Source organism: Thalassophryne amazonica, chromosome 1 (assembly GCF_902500255.1).
Source record: "Thalassophryne amazonica chromosome 1, fThaAma1.1, whole genome shotgun sequence".
Lineage (NCBI taxonomy): Eukaryota > Metazoa > Chordata > Actinopteri > Batrachoidiformes > Batrachoididae > Thalassophryne > Thalassophryne amazonica.
Genome location: NC_047103.1, coordinates 87,821,878 through 87,835,564, shown reverse-complemented (window position 1 = coordinate 87,835,564; position 13,687 = coordinate 87,821,878). Strand labels below are relative to the sequence as shown.

Below are 13,687 nucleotides of genomic sequence, written 5' to 3'. Positions count from 1 at the left end.
CGTTCATGTCCGACTTGGTTTTTGTAATTGTGTTTTTAGCTTGCTGGTTTGTAACGCAAAAACGCATTGCAGAGACCGATTGTCATGGTAACTGGTCCGATATTGGAAAATATCCCACCGGTAATCAGCCAATCAGAGCGCGCGTAGCATCGCAGCCATGTAATAAAATATCTTATTTTCTGGTGCTGAGATTTTCAAAGTGTTTTACAGTGGCTGACTTTGATTCATGCATTTGTCTCTTCTAGATTGAACTATTGTAATGTTCTATTTTCTGGTTTACCACAGTCCAGGATTAGGGGTCTTCAACTGGTTCATAATGCTGCTGCCAGACTTTTGACACAAAGAAGAAAGTTTGACCACATTACGCCCGTTTTGGCGTCCCTGCATTGGCTTCCAGTCGCTGCAAGATCAGATTTTAAAGTACTGTTATTAGTTTATAAAACTGTTTATGGACTTGCACCTCCCTATCTGGCTGACCTGGTAAGGCCCTATGTACCAGCTCGGGCCCTGCGTTCTCAGGGTGCAGGACTTTTATGTGTTCCCAGGGTGAATAAAAAGTCTGCCGAACACAGAGCTTTCTCTTACCGTGCCCCTGCTCTGTGGAATGATCTCCAGGCACACATTCGGCAGTCGGATACTGTGGAGACTTTTGTCACGTTTAAAGACTCATTTGTTTTCCTTGTTTTATCATTAGTGTTATGATGTGTTTTTATTCTTGTATTCTTTTATGGTTGTCTTTTTATTGTTTTAATTTTTTAATTCAGTTTTTTCTGTTTTTATTATGCTGTGTGAAGCGTCTTGAGATGATCTCATCGTGAATTGGCGCTATATAAATTAATAAATTTGAATTTAAATTTTGAAATTTGAATTTGCAAATTCCACCACCAACCACCAAGAAAGAGATTATATGCAGGCTATTTGAAAATATCTAGTACAGAATAGTTTTTTTGTACATTTTTACATATTATTTAATATTACAATTATGCAAAATATGCTTATTTCTTAGCACATTTTAAATTATATGTGTAAAAAACTGGGGATACCAGAAATTCTTTCCAGAACTGTAGGTAAAATTGTAAATTTCATAGAGAATGGAAACTATGAAGCCTTGGATTCATGATACTTTCCTTAAGCTTCATCTACATAAAAAGTACTAGGTGGTATGAACTGCACAATTTTGAGAACATGGTCTGTTTTACAGGTGATAGCTGTGTACTTCCCAGTCAGTGCCCTTGTGAGTGGGATGGCTCCATGTTTCCACCAGGAACAAGCGTCACTCAACACTGCCAGAATTGGTTAGTAAGTTGAAGTCTTTCTGAAATTATGCCAAATACTATGAAAATAATCAAGTAAATGTGATTTTCAACTGGAGTTCAAGATTTCAAATGACGTTCGTGGGATTTCTTTGTTTTTGTGTATGTTTAGTTCATGTGAGGATGGTGTCTGGCAATGTGAAGGTGTGGCTTGCCCTCCTCCACTCTCTACATGTCACGAATCTGACTTTGTTTGCGCTGGAGGGCGCTGCATCCCATCTCAGTGGGTCTGTGACAATGAGGATGACTGTGGCGATGGTTCAGATGAGATCTGTCCCTCCACTTGCTCTCCAGACCAGTTCCGCTGCACCAGCAGGCCAAGGTGAGGTAAAATCACTGTCGTTTGAGTCGTAATGACATTTTATCTTTTACCAACATATTAAAATTACACTCAATGATAAAATACCTCAACAACAGCAGTATACACAGAATTAATGCTGCCATTCTGGTGATATAGTCATGTAAAATGTTGAATATGATTGGTTAAAATTTAGTTTGCTACCTATACGTATGAGGGCACTCACAGAGCGCTTACATCCACTAATGTGTCCCCAAAGAGCCAGTTTGTGATTAATGGTTGACTTACTTGGTGTGAACCCAACTCTTGTCCCAGTGCAGCAAACTGGCGGCACTCGATCTTGTTGAGAATCAGCCTTGCAAGGACCTTAGCCACCACTGAGTGTAGTGTAATACCCAGTGGTGGGCACAGCTAAGCAAAACGTTAGCTTCGATAACCATTAATCAGATAACAGAAAAGTTATCTTTTATCACGCTAAACTGATAAACTGCTAAAAAATTGATCTTTATTACAGATAACCGATAACTATTAGTCTTGATTTGGACGCAGCCACATGAGATTACACTGTTGGTTTCTGATAAATTTCAATTCAATTCAATTCAATTTCAATTTCACTTTTGCCTGCTGGGTAAATTCAAGGATCACAAACACATAAGAATGCATGAAAAATGAATAAATGAAAAATAAAACACTGTCATCGTCTTTCAAAAGCAGTAAAACACAGTATTAGAAGTCACAGTTTATCTCTGTATAAGATACACCGTCATTTACAAACTAAAAGTTGCCACTTTTTTTTCGCATGCTTTGAACCCTGCGGCTTAAACAACTGAAATACGTCCATTAATGCATTGATTGGCAGAGTAAAAGACACACGTAGTAAATAATAAATTCTTACCTGTTAGTTTCAGTTGGATACATCTGAAGAAATAATCCATATAAAGAAAAGCCTCCTGCTTATTCAAATGGTGTGTAAACGGTGAAGATAGGTAAGTCCCTGTACACAGGTGCATCATGAGAGCTCCTCTCTCCCACTGAGTCTTGGCGATTAAATTATCCTGTGCCACAAAGAAATAAAATAAAATAATGTTAAAATTAGTCCGTTTTGTGTTTGTGTCGAGCAGGCGATAACACTGTAACGTCCAAAGTGAAGCTGAACTAGACTACCCACAATGCTCCCTGAATCGACTGGTCAATCACGTTTTGCACTTAATGATGACGTCATCAGCAAGCGACAGCCAGTCTGCCAAAAACCTCAGATCTACACATGACAGGGATTAAACTGATTTTAGGGTTTACACAAGTTTTTGACCATTAAATTTTACTCACTTTACCAGAAAAAAAACATTATCGAACTGAAAGTTATCAGAACTAAATTTATCAGAAGATAATTGGTCCGATGATGGTTTTAAAAGTTATCTGAGAAGCTAATCTGCTAGCAAAAACATGAGCTTCGATAATTATTGGTTATCGGATTAGCTGAACAGTGCCCACCACTAGTAATACCCCTTATTGCAATCCAGATGATGAGACCCTTGTGTCTACTGCCCAGAGATTACTGCTTTCACAATGTATAGAACAGCTCTCGCACTTGGTCATGTTTGGTAGCCGGTGGATTGTATCTGAAGTGGTTGTTTTGTTTTGTTTTTAGATTTGTGGAATGCAATCAATTCAATTAAATTAATTTATACAACATTAGGTCAGAAAATAAGCCCCTTCAAATCACAGCAGATGAATAAGGTCTACACCAGGGCTCTTTAACCCCCCTGCACCTTAAAAGGTCCGTGTCTGTGAATCTTTTTTCCTCGTGTGCAGCAGCATTTTTTAAGGGTTTCAGACTGATTGATGCTGTGATGTACAATAACAGTAGCACATTTGCAGGTATCTTCATGAAGGTGAAAACTTTATTTTTGAACTCAGACGCTACATTCTGCTGAGTGAGGGTGAATACATCAGTGTATGTGAGACAGCGAGTGGAGAGCAGAGAGGATTTTAGCCCAATAGTGGAGCAACATGTTAAGAAAAACACAAAACATTCTGTGAAGCCACTTTCAGTATCAGGGCAGTACCAACCACGTGCATGTCAGTGACAATTATACTGAATTTATGAGACAACGATGATGTCAATTTATGCATTAGGCATTATCACAGACAAAAAATGTCAAAATTCTTTAAAAAATGAGAATATATGAATGCACTGAAAAATATCACCTATGCATATCTTAAGAAACAAAAAACCTTGATGTGGAGAAATTCTGCAGTGATGTTCAGAAGCAGAAATCATATAAAGCAAATGAAAACTCTGTCCTTTAAACGGCTGTTATTTTCCAAAGGTATTTATTTTGGAGCTGATGTAGTTGTGTTTTATGTTCAAGTGCAAAACATGATTGAGGAGGGGAAGAAAAAAACAGGATGAATTCCATCACACTAAAGCAGCTGGTCTGCTCTGTGTCAGCCTGATCCCGTCAGATCTCAGAAGCTAAGCAGTGCAGCATCTGGTTTGTACTTGGATGTGAGACCTCTTTGGAACACCAGCGGCTGTGTGTGTTTCTCCAGGTAAAACTGGAGTTGTGTCAGTAAGGGTAAAATTTGTACCAAATACCAATGCAGATCTGGCTGTATCAGCTGAACTGACAACAACATAAGCATTTGGTGTCTGCATTTGTTCTACAAAGTTAAAAAAAACAATAAAATGTTCACACTTTTCTTTATTGCAATTCTGTAATTCCAGAAATGCAACAGAAACAACCACAAATCAGAAAAAGTTGGGACTATATATTAAATGAAAATTTTTAAAAATGTGCTATTCCCAGGTTCTTCACTCACATACACAGAAGCCAAGAGTTGTGTCTTGGTGACTTCCCTCACTCGTCTCCTTCCAGTATGAACATTTAGATTTTGAGAACTGCCTACCTGACACAGATTTACTATGCAGCACCACACCGTTTGTATTTCAGAATGACTGATGTAAATGAAGTCCAAGAAATATTCAGTGACTTGGAGAATCAATGAACCGTGAAGCTGAAACATGAAGAGGGTGAGAATTGATAAAACATGAAGCTGAAGCATGAAGAGAGTAAGAATCGATAAAACGTGAAGCTGAAACATGAAGATAGTGAGAATCAATAAAACATGAAGCTGAAACATGAAGAGAGTGACAATCGATGAACCGTGAAGCTGAAACATGAAGAGGGTGAGAATCGATAAAACATGAAGCTGAAACATGAAGAGAGTAAGAATCGATAAAACGTGAAGCTGAAACATGAAGAGAGTGAGAATCGATAAAACATGAAGCTGAAACATGAAGAGAGTAAGAATCGATAAAACATGAAGCTGAAACATAAAGAGAGTGAGAATCAATAAAACATGAAGCTGAAACATAAAGAGAGTGACAATCGATGAACCGTGAAGCTGAAACATGAAGAGGGTGAGAATCCATAAAACATGAAGCTGAAACATGAAGATAGTGAGAATCGATAAAACATGAAGCTGAAGCATGAAGAGAGTAAGAATCTATAAAACGTGAAGCTGAAACATGAAGAGGGTGAGAATCGATAAAACATGAAGCTGAAACATGAAGAGAGTAAGAATCTATAAAACGTGAAGCTGAAACATGAAGAGGGTGAGAATCGATAAAACATGAAGCTGAAACATGAAGAGAGTAAGAATCTATAAAACGTGAAGCTGAAACATGAAGAGGGTGAGAATCGATAAAAGATGAAGCTGAAACATGAAGAGAGTGAGAATCGATAAAACATGAAGCTGAAGCATGAAGAGAGTAAGACTCAATAAAACGTGAAGCTGAAACATGAAGATAGTGAGAATCAATAAAACATGAAGCTGAAACATGAAGAGAGTGACAATCGATAAAACATGAAGCTGAAACATAAAGAGAGTGAGAATCAATAAAACATGAAGCTGAAACATAAAGAGAGTGACAATCGATGAACCGTGAAGCTGAAACATGAAGAGGGTGAGAATTGATAAAACATGAAGCTGAAGCATGAAGAGAGTAAGAATCGATAAAACGTGAAGCTGAAACATGAAGATAGTGAGAATCAATAAAACATGAAGCTGAAACATGAAGAGAGTGACAATCGATGAACCGTGAAGCTGAAACATGAAGAGGGTGAGAATCGATAAAACATGAAGCTGAAACATGAAGAGAGTAAGAATCGATAAAACGTGAAGCTGAAACATGAAGAGAGTGAGAATCGATAAAACATGAAGCTGAAACATGAAGAGAGTAAGAATCGATAAAACATGAAGCTGAAACATAAAGAGAGTGAGAATCAATAAAACATGAAGCTGAAACATAAAGAGAGTGACAATCGATGAACCGTGAAGCTGAAACATGAAGAGGGTGAGAATCGATAAAACATGAAGCTGAAACTTGAAGACAGTAAGAATCTATAAAACGTGAAGCTGAAACATGAAGATAGTGAGAATCGATAAAACATGAAGCTGAAGCATGAAGAGAGTAAGAATCTATAAAGCGTGAAGCTGAAACATGAAGAGGGTGAGAATCGATAAAACATGAAGCTGAAACATGAAGAGAGTAAGAATCTATAAAACGTGAAGCTGAAACATGAAGAGGGTGAGAATCGATAAAACATGAAGCTGAAACATGAAGAGAGTAAGAATCTATAAAACGTGAAGCTGAAACATGAAGAGGGTGAGAATCGATAAAAGATGAAGCTGAAACATGAAGAGAGTGAGAATCGATAAAACATGAAGCTGAAGCATGAAGAGAGTAAGACTCAATAAAACGTGAAGCTGAAACATGAAGATAGTGAGAATCAATAAAACATGAAGCTGAAACATGAAGAGAGTGACAATCGATGAACCGTGAAACTGAAACATGAAGAGGGTGAGAATCGATAAAACATGAAGCTGAAACATGAAGAGAGTAAGAATCAATAAAACGTGAAACTGAAACATGAAGAGAGTGAGAATCGATAAAACATGAAGCTGAAACGAAGAGAGTGAGAATCGATAAAACCTGAAGCTGAAACATGAAGAGAGTAAGAATCTATAAAACATGAAACTGAAACATGAAGAGAGTGAGAATCCATAAAACGTGAAGCTGAAACATGAAGATAGTGAGAATCCATAAAACGTGAAACTGAAACATGAAGAGAGTGAGAATCGATAAAACGTGAAGCTGAAACATGAAGATAGTGAGAATCCATAAAATGTGAAACTGAAACATGAAGAGAGTGAGAATCGATGAACCGTGAAGCTGAAACATGAAGAGAGTGACAATCGATGAACCTTGAAGCTGAAACATGAAGAGAGCGGCAATCGATGAACTGTGAAGCTCAAACATAAAGAGAGTGGCAACAACTGAAACATGACAGAAGGCTGCTCACGAGAGCGGCAGACGAGATCAACACACATAACCACTGACACACCAAACACGGAGGATGGGCAGAGACAGCGTGCACAACAACCACACACTCCGACAAACAGGACGCAGCCGGTGCGGTGCGGCAGCACAGGAAAAACACCTCCGTGTTGATAACCATTTGTAAAATCCAGGCGGCTTTTGATGGCTTTCAGTGGAGTGAGTATCTGAGAAATTGTTTAACAGTTGGGCATGTTCCAACTTGTCCTTAAGGCTTCCAACAGAGGTGTTTTTCCTGTGGCGGAGCGTCGCGGCGGCTGCGAGCCGACACTGCAATCCGTCCGCACGTCTTTCATTAAAAAAATCTCCTTTAACAGTGGAATATCCGGATAAAATGCTGAAACCGACTTCTTCTGAAACTTCTCTGTTCTCTCACGATGTCCTGGATCAATAGAGCCTGAAATGTGGAGGTTTTCAGCTTGAAACAGGCTGACGACGGCACCTGGGAGCGCTGCACGATGTCCCGCTCAGTGGGAAGTCCTTAAAGCGACAGTATCACCTCAAAATCTCTCATCAGCCGTTAAAATTTTCACCGAAAACCAGCTTAATTTTTTGAACCGTGTCCACTTCGATGTGCCTCACAGGTTTAGAAAAAATTTTGATCAAACAAAGCGCCAGTCTCTCAGCAACTTCTCAGACAAAGGAATTCCGACGCGGGGCTGGACGACTCCTCCCACAAGGAGTGCTCACAGGCGAATGACGTCACTGACAGGCGTGGAAAAACTCACGCATGCGCACGAGGGTTCAAGCATGTCTGACGGAAAAACATATGAATGAAATCCATATAGTTTTTGAAAAAATAAAAAGGACCTATACTTTATTGACAGACCTCGTGTGTGTGTGTGTACATATGCATATATAAACATGATTGGAATTGAAAAAAAAAAATAGGAGCAGCTTATTTACAATATGTGAAGTGGAATTTAGATGTGATAAGGTGACATTGGTGCTAGGATTTGTAAACAAGTTGTTACTGCACATGATTTGTGGACATAGTAATATTGCATGTGGTTATTTCACAGTGTTATTATACAGCCTGACAGCAGCAGGGATGAACAACCTGCGGTATCGTTCATTCTTGCACTGAGGGTCCCTCAATCTGTCATTAAAGGAGCTGCTCAGCTCCACTACAGTCTGATGCAGGGGGTGAGAGGAGTTGTCCATGATGGATTTGAACTTGGCTAACACCTTCCTCTCAGCCACCTCCTCCAGACCACCTCCTCCAGAGAGTCCAGAGGACAACCCAGGATAGAGCTCCACTTCCTGACCAGCTTGTTCAGTCTCTTTCTCTCCCGCTCTGTGCTGCCCGGGGCCCAACAGCCGAAAGCATAGAGGAGAGCAGAGGCTACAACAGAGTCATAGAAGGTCTTAAGCAGAGGCCTGCTCACTCCAGAGGATCTCATTCTCCTCAAGAGGTGGAGGCGACTCTGGCCTTTCTTGTACAGGGTGTCAGTGTTGTGAGTCCAGTCCAGTTTGTTGTTCAGGTGAACACCCAGGTATTTGAAACTGTCCACAGTCTCTATGTCCTCCCCCTGGATGTTCATGGGTGGGTGAGGTGGTGGTTTCCTCCTGAAGTTGATCACTATCTCCTTCATCTTACTGGTGTTGAGACACAAGTGGTTGCACTCACACCAGTCCACAAAGTCCATGATGACCGGTACTCCAGCTTGTTCCCCTCAGACACGCGACCCACAATGGCGGAGTCATCAGAGAACTTCTGGAGATGGCAGCTGTCCGTGTTGTAGGTGAAGCCCGAGGTGTAAAGGGTGAAAAGGAAAGGTGAGAGGACAGTGCCCTGGGGGGCTCCGTTGCTGCACCTTACCACCTCAGACTGACAGCCGCGCAGCTGCATGTACTACGGGCGGTCAGTGAGGTTGTGGATGGTCCAGGCGGCGAGATGTCCATCCACACCTGCGTCCTCCAGCTTCTCCCGCAGCAGCGCCAGTCTGATGGTGTTGAAAGCACTGGAGAAATCAAAGAACATGACTGTCAGCGCGCTCCCGCTGGTCTCCAGGTGGGTAAGCACTCGTTGAAGCAGGTAGATGACAGCATCATCTACCCCGATGTTGGGCCTGTAGGCGAACTGCAGTGGGTCCAGGATGTCGCTCACCACGGTGCGGAGGTGAGACAGGATGAGCCGCTCTATGGTCTTCATGAGATGGGAGGTCCCGGCAACTGGTCTGTAGTGGGCTGGTTCCTTGGCATGCGGTGTTTTGGGAACCGGGACCTCACAGGAGGTCTTCCACAGGGTGGGGACCACCCCCAGGCTGAGGCTTTTGTTATTGAAGATGTGGCTGAGGACCTCACAGAGCTCATCTGCACAGGTCCTCAGCAGCCTCGGGGAGATCCCATCAGGTCCTGCTGCTTTCCTTTGCTTCAGCCACAGGAGCTGGCCTCTCACCTCAGTCGGAGTTATAGTGAGGAGAGAGGGAGAGGGGAGCTGAGGTGGGCTGGTGCTGAATACAGTCCGGGGGGAGGAGGGACATAGTCCGGGGTGCAGTGGAGGTGACCAGGGGGAAGAAGGTGGGGGGTCAGAGGGACTGGAGGGCTGGCTGCTGGAGATGTGTGGAGAGCCGGGAGCAGGCGGGGAGCAGGTGTGGAGGAGCCAAAATGGTTAAAGTAACTGTTTAGCTCCCCTGCAAACCGAGAGTCTCCATCTGCAGTCCTGCTGGCACCCTGCCCAAATCCGGAGGCGGTCTTGAGGCCTCTCCACACATCCCTGATGCTGTTCTGGGGCAGCTGCTCCTCCATCTTCCTTCCATACTCCTTCTTGGCTGCTCGGGTCTTCCACTGGAGTTCCTGTTGGACTCTACGCTGCTCCTCTCTGTCTCCCGAGTTGAAAGCCCTCTTCTTCTGGTTCATCAGGACCTTCAGCTCAGGTGTGGTTGTTGGGAAAGCACCGTACCCTCCGGGTGGGCACAGTGCTCTCCACACAGAAGTTCATGTAGTCAGTGACACACTGGGTCAGACTGTTGATGTCTTCACCATAAGAGTTTTGAAACATGCTCCAGTCTGTGGTTCTGAAACAGTCCCTCAGCCTCTCAGTGGCCTCTTCAGTCCAGAGTTTCACTGACCTTTTGTGTATTGGCTCTCTTCTCAACCTGGGTGTGTATTGGGGGAGCAGGTAGACAAGTTTGTGATCCGAGCGTCTGAGCGGGGGAGGGGGTGGAGGTGTAAGCGTCCTCCACATTAGCGTAAAAAAGGTCCAGTATTCTATTGTCCCTGGTTTTACATGTGATGTACTGGGTGAACGTGGGGAGGGTGGCGGAGAAAGGGGCATGGTTAAAGTCCCCTATGACGAGGAGGAGCGCGCAGGGGTGTTGTGTCTGCAGCCGTGTGACTGTACTGTGGATCCGCTCACAGGCAGCGGTGGCGTCTGCAGAGGGAGGAATATACGCGCAGAGCGTAATCACACTTCCAAACTACCGTGGGAGATAGTACGGCCTCATGCTCACAGCGAGTAGCTCCACGTCTGAGGAGCAGATCTGATCCTTCACATGAATATGAGCTGCATTGCACCATCTCTCACTCATATAAATGGCGAGCCCCCCTCCTCTTTTCTTCCTGCTGTCTGCCAACGTCCTCTCCATGTGGATGAGTGTTTAGCCATCCATGTTAATAAAAGAGTCTCGTACATATTCATCCAGCCACGTCTCTGTGAAGCACATGAGACTGCAGCCTTTGTACAGCCTCTGGAAATGGGTTAGCGCTGCTAGCTCCTCGGTCTTGTTGCGGAGAGACCTTACATTCCCCATGACCACAGACGGAATATAAGTCCTTCTCCACTTCGTCCATCCACCCCTGCAGCCTCTCCGTCTCCTTCGTATGTCTGCAGGTATGTCCAGGTGCTCAGCATAGTGGGGACCCGGCCCACCCGGTACATAGAGTCTCTTAGTCCAAGCAGCTGATCCCGGCTGTAAACAATGGGACGTCCGAGCCGAGGACAAAGGGATTTCCCTGCGCTGCCTCAAAAAATGCAGAAAGAAGCATAAAACTAATCACAAGAGTTACAAAAGTGGGTTTCCCATGTGCAAACTTGCACAGGGTACCACCCACTGCAAATAAAAACAATAAAGCACTATTAAAAAATATTAAAAATAGCGAAAGTAGGAAAAGAGGGGGCAGAGCTGAAGGAACAAGCACCTGCATCGACAGCGCCATCTTGAAAAGAGCACATGCAAACTCCACACAGACAGGCAACAGGCGGGAATTGAACCCATGACCTCCTCGCTGTGAGGCAACAGTGCTAACCACTAAGCCACCGTGCTTTCACAAAAAGAACAAAGAAATAAAAATAAAACCCTAAGACAGACATAGCTGTTTGCCCTCTTTGGTAATGGTACAGCATGCTCCTCGCTGGTGTCGCAGACTGAACGGTCCCCCCTAAAAATCGGTCCACCCTGCCTTCACTGCGCATGTGTCATTTCAGAGCTCAGCAGTGATTCACCAATTATCACCTCGTTTCTGAGAGTTTTTGTTCACTGCTAAAGAGTTTTTGTTCACTGCTAAAATGAAATTCCTAAAGTGATAAAGTGAATTGACCTTAACTTTGCAGTGGACCATGTTTAAACCTGGCTCTGCGCTGTGATGGCCACCCAGACTGTGCTGACCAATCAGATGAGGAGTTTTGTGGACCTTCCACCCCTGTACCCTTGTGCCCACCATGGGAGTTTCAGTGTGCCAGTGGAAAGTGTTTACCAGCCAACCAAGTGTGTGATGGACGACTGGACTGTGGCTTTGCTGATGGATCAGATGAACAAGGTATCATAAATAGCTAAACTCATCATGGCACTGATGCTGTCAACACATCACAGAACATCACACATATCAGCAGCACAAAATATTCTTAGTGACAATTTCTGATTTATAAACCTGTCTTCAAAGTCTCTTTCTGCTGCTGAAGTAACAAGAAACATCTGCACACTTACACCAAGTAGATCTTTAATATGTCTTTACAAAACAAAGCAAAAAAAAAAAGGTTTCAGTCCAAAGACCTTCATAAGAACATTGCACATGAAAAGAAGGCAGTTTGTCTTATATAACTAAGAAGACAAACAATTACCGTATTCATTTGGGCTCATGATTTTTCCCCCCTTCAGAGTAAAGAACGTTGTCTTTTGGGATCTATCAGAATTCCAGTCAAACCTATTTTATTTGCAGCGTACAGTAAATGTGCAGGATTTGTCAGTGAGGCATCAGATAGACACATTCAGATAGATACATTCTGTATCAGGTCACCAGTGTCTTGTCACCCTTACATAAGGCAGGACTACAGGGGGATGCAGGGTGTTGGAGGTATGGATATATGGATATATATAGAGATTATATATATATATATTATATATATATAGATATATTTTAGAGATTAGTACAGACTGCTTCACTGTGGTTTCTAACATTATTCTTGCACACTGCATGGTCCTCATATTTTATGCCTTTCGTATGATGTTTTGTATTTTTATTGGTCCAGACTGTGGCGTTGTGTGCGATGAAGGGGAGTTCCTGTGTACTGGAGGACGCTGCATTCTTTACCTCCATCGTTGTGATGGACATGGTGACTGCAGAGACCTCAGCGATGAGAGGGGGTGCGTTTTAAGTTTGGCATGCTTAAAGCTGTACGGCCTTTCAAATTTCACATAACTGACAATTTAGTTTGTACCGAAATCCAAGCATTATAATGTAGGTTTATATTTTTGTAACACATTGTAATATTACAGCTCATTTTAATGAAGAGAACATATTTACCTGGGGGAATTCCATATCAAATGTTGTCTTCTCCTTCTAACACCATCGTGCAGATGAACGACAGGAGGAAGCGCATGTGCACATGTGAGATTTTGTGACCTGACCCACTTGCTCGATGAGCGTGTGAATCACTTCAGAGGTGTTATCTGTTTTCAAAATCAGCATTTTTAGATTTAGAAGTGTTTGTTTCTCACCAACTTTTATAAAATATATGATAGAAAAGTGTGTGGACTTATATGGGGATTATGTTGAAAATAAAACCTATAGGCTGTACCGCTTTAAGATGAAAATATTTTAATATAACAGAGATGAAATAAATCATTTTTGTTATATTTTTGCAGCAGTAGCAGTCTTGGTTTATGGCCCCTTCACACATAACATAAAGTTGGGTGAAAGAAGCAGAAACCGACTGAAAGAGAGAAAAAAAATGAACTGGCAAACCGCAAAAAATTCCACCTGCTGTCAGGAGGGACCCGTGGTCGAACAGGCGTGAAAGATCCTGCAGTGACGGCTTTGTGCACACTTGTGTGCGCATGCACAAACACGGTGCAAGGACTACATGACGCTCACACAGCAGCAACAGCTATTACTTGCTGGATATATTATTTAAGCTGTGCAAAAATAAATGGAAATGCGAAAGCACAAAATAACACATGGCCAGTAAGGTTATTGGCCATGATACTGTTCTCACTGTAAAAAAAAAAAAAAAAACACACACACACACAACACGACACAACCACACTTTTTAATATTTAATTCCTCTTAGTGCGGACAGTATATATCCTACTCCTGGACGTACACAAGGAAGTACTGAACTGACATGGATGAGTTTTTTTTTCCTTTTATTTTTTACATGAATGACCTGATGTGCTCATATCATGGACACATGAGCCATCTCTGCTTGTCCCTCTGTCCAGCGCACACTGA

General features: G+C 42.6%; 1 protein-coding gene across 1 annotated transcript in view; it reads left to right on the top strand.

Annotated features, from left to right (window-relative positions):
- The window catches only part of scospondin (subcommissural organ spondin), an 852,118-nt gene that overhangs the window by 138,717 nt on the left and 699,714 nt on the right, over nt 1–13,687 (top strand). Inside the window, 4 exon segments of the mRNA XM_034168739.1 lie at nt 1,202–1,295; nt 1,426–1,635; nt 11,571–11,776; nt 12,486–12,600. Coding sequence (XP_034024630.1) covers nt 1,202–1,295; nt 1,426–1,635; nt 11,571–11,776; nt 12,486–12,600 — 625 coding nt within the window.